Raw genomic sequence first — 18,681 nt, 5'->3', positions numbered from 1 at the left:
ATAACTTAAATTCTGCAAACAAGGAGAAGACTTTGCTAGACAGCAGTGTGATTCATTTAATTTTAATTTCCAATGTTCAACAGTCTTAAGGTCAACCCCTTTCTCCAGAACATGGGACTACAAACTCCTGGTAGGACCTGAAGAAGAGTCTCACTCAACGGACATGCACAAATGGGGTGCAATCTGCACCACTGGAGGGAAGATGATCTTAAACAAGTGCACAATCCATTGGAACATTGGGATAACAAACTTATACTGAAGTTAACAAAACACAAACTAGATTTTCTTCTTAAAAGACAGATGGTGAGTTGCTCCCTATGTGTCTGGTGGCATATTTTCCAGATATAAAAGCCATTGTGACAGCTAATTAGCCCAATCCTGCAGAGTTCTGTAGTGACAATTATGGGAAAAGGCAAAAGTGGTTCATTAATTAGAGCATCTTGGGGCCAACTGAGCTGAGTGTTAAGAGTTAGAAGAGGCTAGGAAGTAACTGGCAATTTTTTTCCACCATGAACCTGACCCTGATTTTCCAATAATTCTCCTTGCTCACTTCCTCCAATGTCCTCCTGATCAAGGCAAGCAGAGGAGCCTTTAAGAAGGCCCTTGTGGTGGTCGAGGTTTCCCTTTGCTGCTCCCTGATCTACAATTTAAAAGCTGCCTTTGATCTAACAGGAAACGTGTTCAATTTAGTTGTTTCAAGAATTTTGAGACACACTGAAGAGACTAGAACCCGGTTGTGTGTGTAAGTGACTTCACCTCTTAAACCCTGAACTAGAGTTTATGAGTGAGTGTTAAACGTGCTCTCCAGGAAGCCCATTAGGTCCTTTTGGAAACTGCAGGCCTTCTCACTACTACAACAGTGACACTTCCTGGTTCACTTCTTGCTAAGTAGGGCCCCTAAGCAGGGACTTGCTCGGGGCCCTCAGGTAATCACCAAGCACTTCGGGGGCTTCCACAAGGCTCAATTTAGACTGAGGCTGAATTCAGTCCATTGGCTTCCCTTCCTCCACCTTTGTTGGGGGCCATTTGTAATTGTCTGTTTCTAGGTGAATTAGAATTTTCTCTGGTCTATGAATAAAACTTGGGGCTGCCTTCTTTTCGAACCCAAAGCCAGCCTATCCATCTTTGTGAGTAGTAAAAAGTCTAAGAATTAAAATGGCCCTGAATACATGGGGAAAACTGATCTGCATTACTTAACCCAGGGCCTTGGGTTTCCAAAGCCTTTCCATAGCCCTGTAGAAACACAGACCACATCCCAGGACAGAGCCTGAGCTAGGGCAACTGGGCACGGCTTCCGCATCATTCATTCCACTGAGAGTGCCCCCAGTGGAGGATCGACAGAAGAGCTTGACCAAGCTGGAGGAGAATGAGATTGCATGGATAGAAGACCTCTGCTGCTGGAAATATGGTGCCTGGCACAGAACAGGCTTGATAAATGTTTGTCAGATTGAATTGAATTCATTTGAAGTGAACTCAAATGAATCATGCCATAGGAATGAGTGTCTACGTCAAGAGAGCGGAAGAAATATCAAAGATTTGGTGATATACAGCTTGTGGGCTCCTGGAGGACAGCGACTTAGCCACTTTTGTGTGGGTCTTCCCAGTGCCTGCCACAATGCCTTGTTTACACACACACACACACACACACACACATACACACACAGTCTAGACTCATGGTTTTATCCCTGCATACAGTAGGTGCTTAATAAAAGTTTGTTAAATTGAATGAGAATTTACTTGGATATGTAAACTGTGGCAATAGAGCAATGGGAAATCAGTCTCATACTTTCTATTCTAACTTCCTATTTCTCAAGGGTACTTTTGCATAATTACATTATCTATTCAGCTACAAGCTCTTTAATGACAAGTACTACTGGTACAGCCAGTGGTGATATTTGAAAATTTCTGGAATATTGGAAATTTTTCACAGGTACTCTAGGAAGCCTAGAGGCTTTTGATCAGCAAATGGACATTTAAGGTGAAAGAAATATTCTGTCTTCTGAAAAGAACAACCCCTCTCCTTTTAAAGATGAGGAAAATGAAACCCAGAGGAAAGAAGTGACTTTCCCAGGGTCCCTCAGCAGTGAGGAGACAGTATTTCTAATGAAGCATCCCCACATCCATGGGTCATCCATGGGTCTGACCAACAATACCTGGATAAGGATGCTTAACAAATGCTTATGGAAATGAATGAATGAAGGTTCTTATGCCTTTGTGCGTTTATATCAGTACAAACTCTAAATTTGCCATTTATATTAATAAGCATAAATCATGGCTCAGTTTTATGAAATGTTGTGAATTGTTATGTAATTGCTATTATTAGAGGACACAGGAGGCTGCAGCACATTTCAAACAAGGAATTATACCAGAGAAGTAACAAGAAGCAGGCTAGAAAGAGGAGATGGGTTGAGCCATCCTGAGGGATGACCAAGAGCTGCCTTCCCCCACCTCCCATCCATTGCTCTCCTGGTGATGTCATAAGGGAGGCCCCCAGCACTTTAGGGAGAGGTGACCTTAGGGAAGCTCACAGACAAGAGTCACAGAATGGACAGGCATGGCCAGGTGGGTGATCTCTATCCACCTCTACTGTGGTTGCCTGATGAGATCATCAAAGAGCCATTTGAGGATGGATCCATTCATAATGATTAAGAATATGTAATTCATTTGGTTAGAAAGGTCTTATTTGAAACATTGAGAGTAATGGACAGTTTGCCCATGTGCTATGGTTTTATAAAGTAATAAAGCCTTAGTAATATAAAATTTAATCAGAGTTGCCTGCTCTTAATTTTTTTTTATAAAGTCCAGCTATTTGGTTTTCCTGTAGAAATATCAGAAAATAAAAGAATCTGCTCCAAATTGTCCAGCCTGGATTACAAAATCAAATTAATCACATCACAGCCAAGAGATGCAGCCCAACTGTTTGAAAGGGACATTCTGGGCATAAGACTGCCCAGGAGTTTCCATATACCTTACCGTTTCTTAAAAATGACCTTCGGGACTGTCCACCATTGAGGGGAGGTAACGTCCTTTTCTCTTGGCCCACGAAAGTGTCCCATTTCACTTTCTCTGGTCCTCCCAGTTCCTTGACTTTTTGTAAGCAGCTCTCGAGATATTCTACTGGGTCTTCAGGCTTGTAACACATCAGTCCATTTAACAGACTCTGCAAAGCAAGGACAGAACAGACCAGGCTTATCTATCAGCAGCCACCTTCATTTCAGTCGTTAGATAGATGCTCCAATAGAATGGAAGCTTCTCGAGGGGAGGGGCTATTTCTTTTTGTCTTTGTATGCGCAGGGCTTTGTACAATGCCTACCCAGCACACAGTAAGAGCTTTATAAAGTTCTGTGATTGAATATACAGCTCTCAGAGCTGCTGGTTATTTAGCTGGGGTTTCAGTTTTTAGCTGGGGTTGTTGCTGGGTGTCAAAATGAAAAGATGGGCAATCTAAGCTAAGTCATTAGGTTCACCCAGTTCCTGGATGAAACATTTCTCAATCCAGTATTTTATCTATAGACAGTTTGGGTGCTGACAGTTTCAGCCTATGAAGCCCTTGTGTGAAGATAGTATAATAACTTACAAGAGTTTTTCAATTTGACAAGAGACCTGGCTCCAAACACCAAAGCTGGACCTCAGAAATGGTCATTGTGGTTTAATTTGTGGCAGAGAGATGTGGGTAGCACGGGAGGAGAATGGACCTGGAACTCGCATGGGACCTTCATCAACAGAAGAGGCGCTTTGGACTCACTCACTTTGGGGGTGACTTTTGGTTCTAGACTGACGGTTCCATGCTCCTCCACACCCCCTCCAATAATCCAGGTGTCTGTGTGACAGACCCAGGTAGAGCAGAGAACGGACCGACCTGTCCTGAGAACTGTGGCCTCAATCAACTCCTGCAGCAAACTTGAGTCACTGTCAATCATAATGGACCTGCATAGAGTGCTCCTGAGTGTGAAAGGAACCTCCCATGAATTGGTACCTCTGAACCTGGCAAGAGCCAGGGACAAATGGACGACCTGCCCAGGGATACCCAGCCGAGAAGGACCTGAGAGGCCTCAGACTTGGGTCTCCCTTGTGCTCAGCACTCTGCCCACTTCACCATGTTGGCTTATGACTGACATCAAGGGCTGACCCTCCTCATGGGAGGTGTTACTACAAGTATCAAGACCACTGTTGTGGCATATGATTGTGTTGTGGGAAAGCTAGGTGGTAAGGTGGTTAGACCACTGAATGTGGAGTCCTGAAGACATGAATTAAAATCCTGCTTTAGAAACATAATGAGCAAGCGACCCTGGGCAAGTCACTTCTGTCTGCCTCAGTTTCCTCACCTGTACAATGGGGACAGTAATAGTACCTCCCTCCCAGGGTTGTTGGGAGGCTCAAATGAGATAGTATTTGTCAAATTCCTTGAAGCACTGTATACATGTTAGCTCTTATTAGGGTAAAATACATATCATTTGGGCATTCCATGGAACTGAATAGGTTTACATTGGGACTAATAGCCCTTTGCATCATCACTGTTGTTCAGTAGGACACAGTATGGGGAAGAGGACAGCATTTGGAGTCAGATGGCCAGGGTTTGAATCCTGGTTTTGTGACAGTGAGCAAGTCCCTTCGATCTCTTTCAGCTTCAGTTTCATCCCTGGTAAAAGGAAAGGTCATCTAAGGGAGGCCCTTTCCTGTCATCCTAGGACTTTGGCTGCCCCCAGAGGTCACTGCCTGGTGGAAAGGGCGCTGGCTCGGAGTCAAACATGATTTGCCCAAAGTCACACTAATAACTGGCACTAACAAATCACAACAAATCTTCCTTATTCAACTAATGACCCATGTCTAATATTTATACCATTGCTTTTTCTGTATGGCAACAACAGCCCCTTGTAATGTTGTTTCGCCTAAAGTCAAGTTTTATGGAGCAGACGGCTTAGAGGATTTGCTTAATTAATGCTTATCGATGGATAATGTTGCAACTTGATTGTTCAGAAGGGTGTTAGTGGGGCACACCCATCCACACCACACTAGAGTCCACAGTCCCGAACACACTTGAAACTCAAAGATTCCTCAAAGGCAGAGCCTGGACTTCCTTTCCTCACTCAATAGACTGACCAACTGACAAGCATTCATGAAGCAGCCACTGCGTGCCAGGCCAGAGTTTTGGAATGAACCTGAAGCAGGCTGCTTCCTGAGATGGGTGAAAATGAAGGTCTTTTAACATGGCGGCAGCAGCCACATTTCTTCCTTCCTTCATTTTGGCAATCAGCTATTCGGAGACCATTCTGGGCAAGGCTTTGGCCTAGCCATTAAGGACTCAATGACAGCAATGAAACCGTCTAAAGGGATTGATCCCATCACAGACCCATAGAAGTGACCATCATATTCATTGGTGATTTCAGGGGGAGAGGAAGCAGCTAGGGAGGGAAAGGGTAGGGAATGAAGAAAGTCATCCTGAAGAATTTTCCTTCAAGCTGAGTTTTAAAAGGGGAGAGAGGAGCTAAGAGGACGTTGTGCCTTCTAGGTATGAAGGGTATGAGGGGACACACAGGGCAAGGAGGAAGTCAGCTTGACTAGATCATAGAATCAGGAAAAGGGGGAAGTCTGTGGAAAGCCTGGAAAAGTAGCTGGCTCAAGCCAGATGGTCAAGGACATGCAATGACAGAGTAATTTGTCTCTTGTAGTTAAGAGGCCCTCAACAAAAGCCAGTGGAATGAATGCCTATTGCCCAACTTCTTTAGGAAAGGAAAATCATGATGGGGCAGTGGAGGGGGGGATTGGGTGGAGGGAAGAAGACACGTGATCTCATTAGTTTGAGCCCTGCCTCTTCATCTAACAAAGACCACCAGGAGACTGATACCTATGGTCAGGACTGGAAGATAACAATTCTCCTGACACAACGGTGCCAGGTGAGGACTGCCTTTAGGATAAGTTACACTTCAGGACTCCGGATGCCCATAGATCCCCACCTCCAGTCACCACCTGTTAGCATCTTGGGACAAAGCCCCATTAGCTGCTTTGGCTATGAACATCAGAAGCTGCATATGTGTGCATGCACATGTACGTGTGTGTGTGTGCACATATATGTATGTGTGCACACGTATATGTATGTGTACACACACATATATACACATGCACACATACACATACATATGATTTGGTCCATTGAAGATCTGAATCACTTGTTTATCTTCACCAGGGGTTCTTAACTTAAGGTCTGATAACTTGTTTTTTAAAATGAATGCATATATTGTTTAACGTTGTTTACTTCAGTTTCCTCATCTCTAAAATCAGCTAGAGAAGGAAATGGCAAATCACTCCAGTATCTTGGCCAAGAAAACCCCAAATGAGAGTCAGACACAACTGAAATGACTGAACAACAACAAAATATATATAGATAACTGTGCTTCAATATCTTTGGTTTCCATTGCAATCCTATGTATTTTCTTTTATTCCTTTATAAACATCATTCTTTCATGGGGTCCATAGGCTTATGTCCGGAAACAGATAAGAACCCCTGGTCTACACTATTCAAATTATTTGCAAAATCTCCACTATGAGATACACACAAAGACAAATAGCATGATTCTCTAAATGATAAAATATCACATAAAAATCAAGGAAGAATGCAATGAAAAGACAGCATTTCATCTTGTCGCAGTATGGAAAATGGGCTGAGCTGAGGGTCAGAGGTCTCAGTTCAAATCCTGCCTCCTGGGATCTTGGCAAGGCATGCTCTGTCTCCATCTCTGGTTCCTCATCAGTAAAACAAAGATTCTTCCTTAGGTAGCTACATTCTAAGATATCCTGCAGCCCCAGATCTGTGATGGGATGCTCTAAAACCACAAAGATATTTCCAAATGAGACCTATCAAACATAGCCACGAAGGATGCCTATAGAAGGCAAAATTGGGGTGAAGCATTTGCCTGAATAATTAGAGAAGATGCTTGAACAGTCTTGCGCTTCCATGAAGCTGCGGGGACTCACTTCACCCTCCCCAAAGTTACTAACGGTTTCTTTGTTGCCGATCCAAGGCCTTTCCTCAGTCCTCATCCTTCCAAAGCTCTCTGCACCCTTTGACACAGACCCTCTTCTCCTTGGTGGTCCATTACTGCCATGTCCAGGTACTTCTCCTGCCTGTGTGACCATTCCTCTCAGGCTCCTTGGCCAGATCTTCTTCCAGGTTGTGCCCTCTAGCCCTCGGGGTCCACCCCTGGCCTGAGCTCTCTGCTCCTCTGTGCTTAAGGCTCATCAGCTTCCAAAGGTCCAAGCATCCTCTCTATGCAGATAACTCTCAGATTCACGGCTCCAGCCCCAGCGTCTCCTAGCCTCCAGTCCTCCACCTTCAGCTGCCTTCAGGCATTGCACACTCAAGATATCCAAAGCTGAACTCATTATCTTTCCCCTCAAAGTCTCCCCTCTTCCAGCCTCCTCTGTCGCTGTCAAAGGCACCACCACCATCTCAGGTCCTCAGACTCCCCACTTGGGAGTCATTCTTGACTCCTCACAATCTCTCACGTGTTCACTCCCCTCCCCACAGCCAAGAGGTCGACAAAGCCTTCTGATTTCACCTTACAGCAGCTCTAGAACGTGCCTCCTTTTCTCCCCACCTTGGTGAAGACCCTTATCTCCACATGCCTGGACTATTGCAATGGCTGCTGGGGGGGGGGGTGGAACTCTGCCTGCCTTAGTCTCTCTCTCTACCCTAGTCCATTCAGACACCAAAGTGATCTTCCTAAAGCACCTGCCAAATAACCTCCCCACCCCTACCCAGGCACCCTGTGGCCCCCAGGAGCAAATACAAAATTCTCAGTTTGGGGTCTAAGCCCTTGATAACCTGGCCTCCTCCCTTTCCAGGCTTCTTATACCTAGCTCAACCCTACACACTCTTGGACCTAGTGACACAAGCCTCCAGGCTTTTCTGTGCCTAAGACACTCCGTTTCCAGACTCCAGACATTTCAGTGATATCCCTCATGCCTGATACTCCCTCCCTCTTCAGCTCTGGAACCCCCAGGTTCCTTCAAGGCCCAGCACAGCCCTGTCTTCTGTCAGAGGCCTCTCAACACCTCTGAATACTAATGCCTGTCCTCAGGTGATTATTTCCAACATATCCTATGTGTATACACACACACAAGCACATGTGTATATGTATATATGTGGATATATTATGCATGTGTATGTGTGTGTATCTATTTATCTTTGTACGTATCTTTCTACCTATCCATCTATCCATCCACCTATCCATCGATCTCTCTCTCTCTCTGTCTCTCTCTCTGTCTCTCTCTGTCTCTCTGTCTCTCTGTCTCTCTCTCTCTCTCTCTCTCTCTCTTCTCTCTCTCTCTCTCTCTCTCTCTCTCTCTCTCGATATCTATCGATCTCTTGTTTGTATCTAATTGTTTACACATTGTCTCCCGATTCGACTGTGAGCTCCTTGAGGGCAGGGACTGTCTTTTGCCCTTCTTTGTATCTCAGGTGCTTAGCATAGTACCCGGCACGAAGAAGGTGCTTAATAAATGCTTGTTGACTGTCAGACGAAATCAAAACCAAATGCGGTTTTCTGAAGTGGAGAGCGCATTTCTAAAATGTTGGCTGCATTAACAACCGCTCCCCCCTCCCCAACCCAGAATAGAAGCCTGCGATTGTTGCGCCTTCCGATTGGTTTCCCTGCCTCGGCCCCACCCCCACTCCCCACCCCCATCCACCCTCCACACAGCTGCTTCACGTATCCCCCAGCAGTCTGGAAAACCAAAGAACTTCATCTCAGAGGAACGTTTTCGTCTGCATAAAATGAGATATGTGGTATTGGAAAGGAAGCAAGTTATAGATAAAGCTCAAGGACTCAAGGCAAAGAACCCTTGATCAAAAAGATCCCTAAGCCCACCTGGATCTCAATAGGAGACTCCTCACTAGGGCTCTGGGGCTCTCTCCTTCCCCAGCTGCAACATCAGCTCCTCTGTTGTGCATTTAGAAACAATTGTGCAAAGTGCTCTGCGCCCCAAAAGTACTGGATCCCTGGTAGCTGTTGGCAGTGGACCCTTGACGGCCCAGCCTAAACCAGCTTTCTGCCCGGGTTCAACAATCACCCTCCCTCCAGCACTCTGTGGTGCAGCCAGGCTGACCTTTCCCGGCTCCCCCATCTCTGTGCCTGCCCGTCATTAGGGGTCCCCTTTGCCTGCAATGCACATCCCCCTCTCAGAACGCCTCATCCCTTCCAGACTCAGCTCACCAGTCACCTGCTGTGGAAAATCTTTTCCTAAGCTGGTCCTCTCCCAGGCTAGGGTGCACCACCCCCATATTACCTTGTAATAGATTCTGCAAGTGCTTATATATGCAGACATTATCTCTCCTGATAGAATAGAAACTCCTTGAGGGCAGGAGAGAATAAACAGTTACACACAGCACCTCCTATGTGCCAGGCAAGGTGGTGCTGAACACTTTTTTTTTTTTTGACAAGTATCATTCCATTGGCCCAGGACACAGTAGGGCCTTAACAAACATTTGTTCATTGATGGACTATCCTATCGGTTGGCTTACATTATTCAAGGGCAGTACTATGGACAGAACCTGGCTTCCAACCTTGGCTCTGTGACTACTGTCTGTAGGACTTGGCTAGGTCACTGAACCCCTAGGGGCTTCAGTTTCTTGCTGTGTTTAATGAGGGGTTTGTGCTAGTGATCTCAGGCAGCAGCTGAGAGTTAGAACTTAAGGGCCCTTAGAGCTTAACTAGTCCAGCTCCCTCATGATATAGATGAGAAAACGGAAACCCAGGGAAATTCAGTGACTTACCCATGGCCACCCAGGCAGACAGTGGCAGAGCAAGGATTTGAAGCAGGCTCTCTTTGCATTGTGCCACCCTTCCTTTAAAGTTCCTCCCAGGGCTAGCCCTATGATTTGTGGGGAGCCACTGAAGATTCAGTGGGATATGATCAGACTTGTGCTTTAGAAAGCACAGCTGTGTAGAAGATGGACTGGAGAGGAAGAAAGTGGAGGCAAGGAGACCAGTGAGAATGTTGTTGCTGTAATCCCAGCAAGAGGTGGCCAGACTCTGAATTCGAGTGGTGACCATCCTCTGGAGTGGAGAAGGGACTGGGTAGGATACATTCTAGGAAGGTAGATTTAACAGGCCCAGGGTGGTAGGTTCCCCTGCCTGGAGGTCTCCAAGCAGTATCCAATCACTCCCAGTATGTTAGAAATTCCTTTCACGTGTGAGCTGGACTACATGGCTCTGAAAGCCTCCTTTTCGCTCCCAAATTCTGTGACTCTGGCTATAGGAGAGTGAAGGAGAAGGAAGAGCTAATTTCTAAGGCTTCGAGCCTAGCTGCCCAGTGGAATGGTGGTGTTTCCTTCTTCATATTTGCATCCCTTATGCTCAGCACAGTTCTGGCATCTGGGAGATTCTTAATTTGTGGGTGGATTGACTGATTGATTACATGCCTCATGGGAAGTCAAGCAGACCCACATTCAAATCCACTCTTTGTAGGACCCCTGGGCAAGCCTCCTGTGAGCCTCAGGCCACTCCCTAGACCTTGCTACCAAACCATGGCTTTTCTCAGGCCTGATAGAGTTCTCTTCTCAGAGATCGAAGACCCTTCCAAGTATCAGGATGGGTTGTTCCACTTTCTACACATTTCTGCCCCATTTTCTAAATATTTGGGGAGAATTTAAGGAAGTTATTCATTTACAAGTAGCCAAGTAGTCTTCACAATTTTAATTTTTAAAAATATCTGTTAGCTTGTTATACCAATTAATCATCTTTCAGAAGCTCAGCCTTAGTCACCCCTCCTTGATGACTAACCCTAATTCCAACTCCAGCTGAGCACTCATCAGTTCTATGCAACAGGCTTCCTTCCATTTTCACCCAAGCAAAACCACACAGAGTTTAGGAGTGATCAACCAGTATAACTTCAGAATGATTTTATTTCCAATATGGAGAAAAAGGGGTGTGTGTGTGTGTGTGTGTGTGTGTGTGTGTGTGTGTGTGTGTGTATGCCCACACCAGGAGAAGCAAACTCATCTGTGATGGAAGCTACCAATGTCCTCCCCTTTCAGATCACCTCCATCTATTCTGGAAGTATCTTGTATGGACTCAGTTGTTTACATGTTGTAAATTTACATGTTGTCCCCCTCCCCCATCAGAATGTAAACTTCTCCAGACCAAGGAGTGCCTTTGGCTTTCTTGGTAAGTGTTTAATGAAACGCTCTTCACTGAGCAGGAGCTGACAAATGCTCACCTTCATTCAAGTCCCTCTGTCTCTGTCTCTCCCTCTCTGTGTCCTTCTCTCTTTCTGCCTCTCTTCTCACCTCTTTTCTCTTCTCTCTCTCAATATTTCCTCTCTTACCTCTGGTACTGAAAATGCTATTATTTGAGTTGAACATAGAGCAACAGGAGTGAAAAATAATCCAATCCCTCTTCTCTCTGGATAGACTGAATGAAAGGAAGCACTGCAGAAGGCAGGGAGCTCCAGCAGGGGAAATCAGCTGCCTCTGAAGGCTAAGTGCTCAAGAGTTCATTCATTCACCAAAAGCACAGGAGAGAGAGAGAGAGAGAGAGAGAGAGAGAGAGAGAGAGAGAGAGAGAGAGAGAGAGAGAGAGAGAGAGAGAGATCAAGCTGCCTGCCTGTCACCTGGGAAGCCCCCATCCCTGCCACTAGAGGGACCAGAAGATTGAGAGGGCAGCTGAGGCTCCTCTCCCCCTTCACGGTCTCCACTGCCTCAACCCCCCCCCATCTCCCCCCCCATGCCCCCCAGCAAATCTATCAAGGTGGGCGTCTGCTTCCTGCTGGACATCTCCCCACTCTTATTGCTGCAATGACTATTTCTCCCTGGCCAGCCTAGAACTCTACTTCCAGCCCTCCAGTTTATATGCCCAAAGTCAGTGTGTGTGTGTGTGTGTGTGTGTGTGTGTGTGTGTGTGTGTTCCAAGAAATGACCCACCTTCCTCCCCATCTCCTCGCCTAGACAAATGGCCTAGGCTCCTGCCTGCTGTATAGTGACCAGATCCACTTGAGGTGGGGATGGGGCTTCTACAGGAGGAAGGCAGGCAGGGGAGAGCCTGGGTCTGGAAATGAAACTTGGTCTGCAGAATGCAGGCTCCTAGCACACCCCTCGGGCAAGGAGAGGAGCTGAGCAGTCCAGAGCTGGAGGCAGGCATGGGGGGTGGGGATGGCAAGATGTTATGCCTCTAGGAAGCCATTCCCAGCATTGCCGTGGGAACTGGGGACGACCCCCATTCCCAGCCAGGAACCTGAACCAGGGCTAGGAAACTGCCCAGCCCAGCTCGTGGGCGCGCGCGCGCGCTATCTCTCTCTCTCTCTCTCTCTCTCTCTCTCCACACACACACACACACACACACACACACACACACACACACACACACACACACACACACACACACACACACACACACACACACGAGTCATACACACCATAGATTCTCTTCTCCCTGTCCCAGTTCCTTACCTCAAAAAGCTGGGGGATCTCCCTCCGGGCCAGATAATCCTTGGCTTCGTTGGTGTTCATGCCGCCTCTTCTGAGGAGCAAGCAGAAGCTCCCGGGATGCCTGCTGGGGGCTTGGCTGCTTTGCCGCGGGGAAGGCGGGATGAAGATGGGAATGGGGATGAGGATGGGAGGATAGAGGGACCAAGGCTAGTGCTCTAGGTCCACGCCGCCGCTGCCTCAGAGGGGAGAAAACGCGCTCGTTCTCTCTCTCTCTCTCTCTCTCTCTCTCTCTCTCTCTCTCTCTCTCTCTCTCTCTCTCTCTCTCTCTCTCTCTCTTTTCCTTTCCTCTCTCTCCTTTCCTTTCCTCTCTCTCCTTTTCTCCCTCTCCCCTTCTCTCTCTCCCTCCTCCCTGGAGCGCGCTATCTCACCAGAAAATCCACACTCGATTTCTCTCTAGAGCTTCCTGGGGCCGGGTTCTCCCTTCCCTGCACTCCTCCCTCTTCACCTCCCTCCTCTCTTCTCTCTCTCGTCTCTCCTCCCACCCCTTCTTTCTCCACTCCTCCCTCTTCTCCTCTCCTCCCTCTCCCGCTCCTGGGTCTGCAGGCGCTCAGTCAGTGGTCTCTCCCTAACTGCCCCAGCCGCCCCCAAGCTCTGCGCTCCCTCCCTCCAGGTCCCCTAGGCTGGAGCCTCTGGGAACTGCGGGAGAGCTGTGTCCGCGCTGCGGTGGCTTCTCCAATCCTTGGCAGCTACGCTCGTTGGGGAGAAGCGGGGCAGAGGTGAAGCGAGGAAGAAGCGGAGGCAGTGTTGTCAGAGACAAATGTCAGAGACAGGGATGTTAGATACAAAGGGAGCACCCAGCTCGCCACCTCAGCCGCGGTGGGTCCCCGGGTCGCTCTGTCGTGGCCACCGCCTCCCCAAACTCCTGCCTGCTGCGGGAAGCCAGTCACGCTGTGCAGACAACCCTAAACTGGCTGCCGGCGGAGTGCGGGGGTGGCGGAGAGGGGAAGAAGAGGAGGGGAGGAAAGGAAGACTTCAGGCGCCCCCTCCTCTGGGGAACTGCTGCCAAAGGGTGGACCCTTTCTGGGCACTGCAGTCCCAGGGGAGGTCTTGACCCAGGACCTGGCCTGGAAGAATCACGTGCCAAAAAAGGAAACTAAGTCAAATGCTGCGCCCCGCCCGCTCCCTCGTCCAGTCCGAGCCCCCAGAATCTGCAGCTCCCCAGTCTGCTCTGGACCCAGCCCCTGCTCAGCAATGCTCGGCTTCGAAGGGGGGTCCCTGGGTCCTTGGGACTGACTAGCTCTTCCTCAAGGGATTTTCGGGTTTCCCAGGAGAGGTTAGGACAGGGAATCCAGCGGATCCCACGGGCTGGCTTCCCAAGCAGCTTTTTTTGACCTGTATTTTTTAAGGATCTGCGGCTCTCACAGCCAGTCATTATCACTAGAGAGGCCCTGTATTCCTGATCCGCAGGATTGGGAAGAAAACTCTCTCCCCTGGTCCGGAGAAATCGTAATGACGTCAGAGAGAGCCATTGGAAATGGTTTAAAATGGAAGAATTTGGGAGGAGTGAAAGGGGAGTGAGGGGCAGACAGGGCTCAATCAGGCCTGTCAAGATGTGTGAACCTAGCCTCCCCCCCCCCCCAAGCAGCGGGCGAGGTGGTGGGGGTGGGGGTGTAGGTAAGCCTGAGCAATGTGGTCCAATTTTCCCTGAGCGACTGACTACAATCCGATTGGGAGTGCGAGGTGGTCCCATTTCCGGATCTCAAGGAGTCTCTTGCAGTGACCCTGAGCTGTTCACCTCCAGTGAGGAAAATTACTTGCTTTCATCGGCCTATAGTGAGCTTTCCCTGGGTCTCTGAGAGGAGACATGCAGAAGTAGGGTGAGTTAGATATGTAGATGTGAACGTGTGTACGGGGGTGGGGTGGTGAATGACAGATATCCGAAAATAGCCCCTCCTCTGCCCCTCCCCCAGCTATCTCTCCTGCAGCGGGTGTCCACTCCAGCCCAGACCCGCCCTAAAGCTTCTTCCCCCTGCTCATCCCCATTTCTGTCTCAGAAACAGCAACTATTCTCTCTTCCCTAATTACAACTCGGCCTTTTCTACCTGGGAAGAGAGAGCCCGCAAGGATTTAATTAGCTGGAACTGGCTTAGCCGGGAAGCACCTTTCTGGACCCTTCTGAATCTGCAAATCAGCTGATGGTTTGAAATGGAGCAAGTGCTGTTTCTGGGCCATTGGGATGTAAATAGGCCTCAGAGAATGGGCCTTGTCCAGTCTCTGGCCTCTAGCTCTTGCTCTGATTAACTTTAGGAGAGATCAACCATTGTGGAGAACATAGTTTCCCATTAGACGATTTGGCTGGCATTTTATTAAGTGATTGCTATGTACCAGGCATTGTACTAGGCACAAAGGGATACGAAGAAACAAGTAAACTTTTCCTCCTCTCAAGGAGCTTACCTTCGACCTGCATGGGGGTGGGGGGTGGCTGACAGTGTTAGGTGGCATAGCAGAAAGACACCTGGCTGTGGATCCAGAGGACCTGAGTTCACATTTCACTTTTGACACTAACTACATGTGGGACCTTGGACAAGTCACTTAAACTTAATAGGCCTAGGTTTTCTCATCTACAAAATGAGGGGGATTTGAACTGTTGGCCTCCAAGGTAGCTTCCAACTTCAGATCTCTGGCAGAAGGGAAGGGAACAAGCATTAATAACACACTTAAAAGTGTGTTGCACTTACTTTTTTTTTATTTTGAAAGCTGGTTGTTAAACATTTACCAGCATACTATTGAATATTTCCCTTTTCAATAAGCATTCCCACCATGTAAGTCTTCTGGCTCTCAAAGGCTATGCCAGTATGTCCTCCCATGCTATAAGGGTTTCAAGTATAGACCATGTAAAATACTTTTTTTTCCCCTCTTGGAACCAGTTGAGTAGAGTTTGAAAAGGCTTAAAACCTGGACGTTTGGCCACTGGACCAAAGCTGGACCAAACCTCCTCAGGTGCCAGCTTATAGGATCATAGATCATAGTCGTGGAACTGGAAGGGAATTTAGAGGTCATCTAGTCCAATTCCACCATTTTTCAGATGAGGAAGCTCGGGCATAGAGAAGTCAGAGCCTTGCTCAGGATCATACAGCTAGGAAATGTCTCAGGCAGGTCTTGAACCCATGCAGGTCTTCCAGACTCCATCCACTCCACAATGCTGCCTCTCCCCATACTATGCTGCCTTTCTCCAGAGTCCAACCCATCCATGGAAAAGAGAAGGGAATACATTTTTAGTAAGCACCTACTATGTGCCAGGGATGGTGCTGAGTACTTTACAATTCTTATCTCACTTGATGCTCCACAACATACCTTACAAGTGGTCATTGTTTGATGTTTACCATTGTTGAGGGACAACCTATTACTTCCCAAGGCAGCTCATTCCATTTGTGGATCATTCTCATTGATAGCAAATGATTTCCTTATATCAAGCTTAAATATAGCTCTTTGCAACTTTCTAGTTCAATTTAACAACATTTTAAAGCACCTACTCTGTACAAAGAAATCTGCTAAGCACCAGGGACCAAAGACAATGAAGAAGCTGCTTGTCCTCAGAGAGCTTACATTCTATTGGGGAGATACATGTATACAAATAAGTACAAAGGATGTCTGGGGGGGGGAGAAAGCATAAATTTTTAAGTACTAGAAGAATTTCAAAGTATTCATAATCATATGAAAGAATGCTCCAAATTGCTAATAATAAGAGAAATGCAAATCAAAACAATTGTGAAGTTTCATCTGACACCCAGCATATTAGCAAAAGTGGGAATAGTTAATGTTGTAGGGGTTGTGGGCACACAAGTACATTGTTGGTGGAGCTGTGAATGAGTACTGTATAACCATTTAAGAAAGCAATTTAGAGTTATGCCAATAAGTGACTAATATGCCCATACCCTTTGACCCAGAGATTCTAAGTGGGCTTAAGCTCCCAGGAGGTCACCAATAAGAAGGCCCCATATACACCAAAATATTTTTGTGGTAGCAAAGGAAACAAAGTAGATACCCCTCAATTGGTGAAAGGCTAAACAAATTCATGTGGTCCATGAGTGTAATGGATTATTAACGATCTGTGAGAAATGACAAGTAGGATGACTTCAGAAAACCAAGCAAAGTTTACATGATCTGATTTGGAGTGAATTAAGTCAAGCCAAGAAAACAGTAGGCACAATGACTCCAACAATGGAAACTCGAAGAAAAATCGCAAAACAATCCAAAGTGAATGTTGCAGAATTACAAAGAACAAGCCGACTCCAAAGAAGAGGGGAGAAGTCACCCTTCCCCCACTCTGAAGTCCATGGGTCAGGGACATTGCATATATTTTCAGGCTTTCTCAATGTGGTGATCAATTTCGCTCCTTTTTTCTCTTCTGCCTCTTTTTTCTTTGAAAAATATTTGTTATGTGAGATGACTTTTTTGGAGGGGGAGAGGAGGGATGCAGGTAGAAATTTGGGTAATATAAAAACAAAAGATATGAATAGGAACTTCTTTAAAAGTACCTTTGTGAACAGAGAGCTGCCTTTGAGGTTGGGCAGACCTGGTTTTGAATCTGGCCTCTGACACAGTCTGCCGACAGAGTCTGGGACAGCTCACCTAGCCTCGTGGTGCCTGAGGCAGCTCTCTAAGCCTATGAGGAACAGAGAAAATGCTGACTTCCTTGGTAGAGGGGATTTCCTCATTTAGCCATTTCCTACGTCAATGAAATCGCACGGCAGATCTCTATTCTCATTTACAAAACATACCTCTTCTTCTCACTAATTCTCCCACTTGAATGTACTCAAACACAGGTGGTACAGTGACCACAGGCTCTGGTTTTGGGACATTTGGGCCGGGGACGGTGAGTTGATGCAGCCATCAGACCTAAACACCCCTGATTCCTCGAGTGATCCTCGAATGGGATCTCAGGGCTTGGCAGCCTTCTGGTTGCCCACTGCTGCAGGTTTTCCAGATCACCCCCGTTCTTCTTAGAGCTGAACACAACCCTCCTGCCGTGATCTGACCCGGCAGTGAAACTGGAATCCACTCCCTTAGCATGGCACTAAGCCTCTCTTAAGGCAGTCAGTGATGGTATTCACCTTGTGGCTGCTGCATCAGGGCAACCCTCAGCAGTTTGGCCACCATTTGCATTGGTGAAAGGAACAGCAAGCATTCTCAAAATGGGTGAAAAAGAATGAACACTCCAGCCTTGGTTTCTTTTGCCATTTTGTGCTCTGTGTGTGTGTGTGTGTGTGTGTGTGTGTGTGTGTCTACACCAACCATTTACAGTAAGGATGGGAAGAGTGGGAACCCACTTTTTGCATTCTCTTCTGTCCTTAGCACATCTCACTGACCCTTTCATAAAAGAATTTGCTCTGCAAAACTTGGACTCAGTCTAAAGGCCACACCAAAGGACCTAGAAGGCCACATGTGGCCTCGAGGCTGAAGGTTCCCCCATCCCTGATCTAAGACAACTCCAAAAGACTCATGATGGAAAGTGCTGTCTACATTCAGAGAAAGAACTATGGCATCTGAATGCAGATCAAAGCAGACTCTTGGCTCTTTTTTCCCCTCCTTTCTCGTGGTTTCCCCCTTCTGTTCTGATTCTTCTTTCACAACATGACTAATGTGGAAATATGTTTAATATGAACGTACATGTAGAGCCTATATCAGATTGCATGCCATCTTGGGGAGGAGAGAGAGAAAGAAGGGGGAGAAAATTTAGAACTCAAAATCTTCTAGAAATAAATGTGGAAAACTAAAAATTAAAAAGAAAAAGATGGTTGTTGAGCAGCTAGCTTATGAATGGACTCATCTTTGTTGTGATTTAGTGGCCTCATCTATGGACATCACGCTTTTCTGAGTTCTGAAGAAGTATTTTTTACATTTTAAGGCACCATTTAAATCTGTTTCAGGCATTGGAAGGTGCCTGAGAAGTCAGCTCATTTAACCCATCACTTTACAGATAAGGAAAGGGAAGCTCAGAGAGGGGGGAGCCCCTTGTTCCAGACGTTACATCTAATTCCAGGTCCACGCCCACAGTTGGGCTCAGAATGCAGGACAAGTCACAACATTTAGCTTCTCCTCCCACCCCACCTCAGTGTCCTTTCAAGAACAATTCAATCCAAACCAAGACAAGTCCAGTAAGGGCAAGCCCATACTAGAGGCATCTCCCTTCCAGCAGCTAGGACCCTTGGCCTCACTTTATACCCTGTTCTGGGTCTTCACCGACCGTGGGTCCC

The 18,681-nt window shown here is 47.0% G+C and overlaps 1 protein-coding gene across 3 annotated transcripts in view; it reads right to left on the bottom strand.

Annotated features, from left to right (window-relative positions):
* AK5 (adenylate kinase 5) overlaps positions 1-13,359 on the bottom strand; it is a 220,621-nt gene extending 207,262 nt beyond the window's left edge. For 2 of the 3 annotated variants that reach the window (XM_020968537.2, XM_020968539.2), the window contains exons 1-2: positions 12,446-13,358; positions 2,974-3,160 (exon numbers count right to left, since the gene is read on the bottom strand). In XM_020968537.2, the coding sequence (XP_020824196.1) occupies positions 2,974-3,160; positions 12,446-12,505 (247 nt within the window). In that variant the 5' untranslated portion in view covers positions 12,506-13,358. Of the gene's footprint in view, positions 1-2,973; positions 3,161-12,445 lie in introns of all 3 variants that reach the window. The other variant, XM_078156725.1, reaches the window with a different exon arrangement.
* Between the last annotated feature and the right edge of the window lie 5,322 nt (positions 13,360-18,681).

This window comes from Phascolarctos cinereus, unplaced genomic scaffold (assembly GCF_003287225.1).
Source record: "Phascolarctos cinereus isolate Bilbo 61053 unplaced genomic scaffold, phaCin_HiC Scaffold_5;HRSCAF=322, whole genome shotgun sequence".
Classification (NCBI taxonomy): domain Eukaryota; kingdom Metazoa; phylum Chordata; class Mammalia; order Diprotodontia; family Phascolarctidae; genus Phascolarctos; species Phascolarctos cinereus.
Note: the sequence above shows the minus strand (reverse complement) of the source record. Positions and strands in the feature narration are given on the sequence as shown.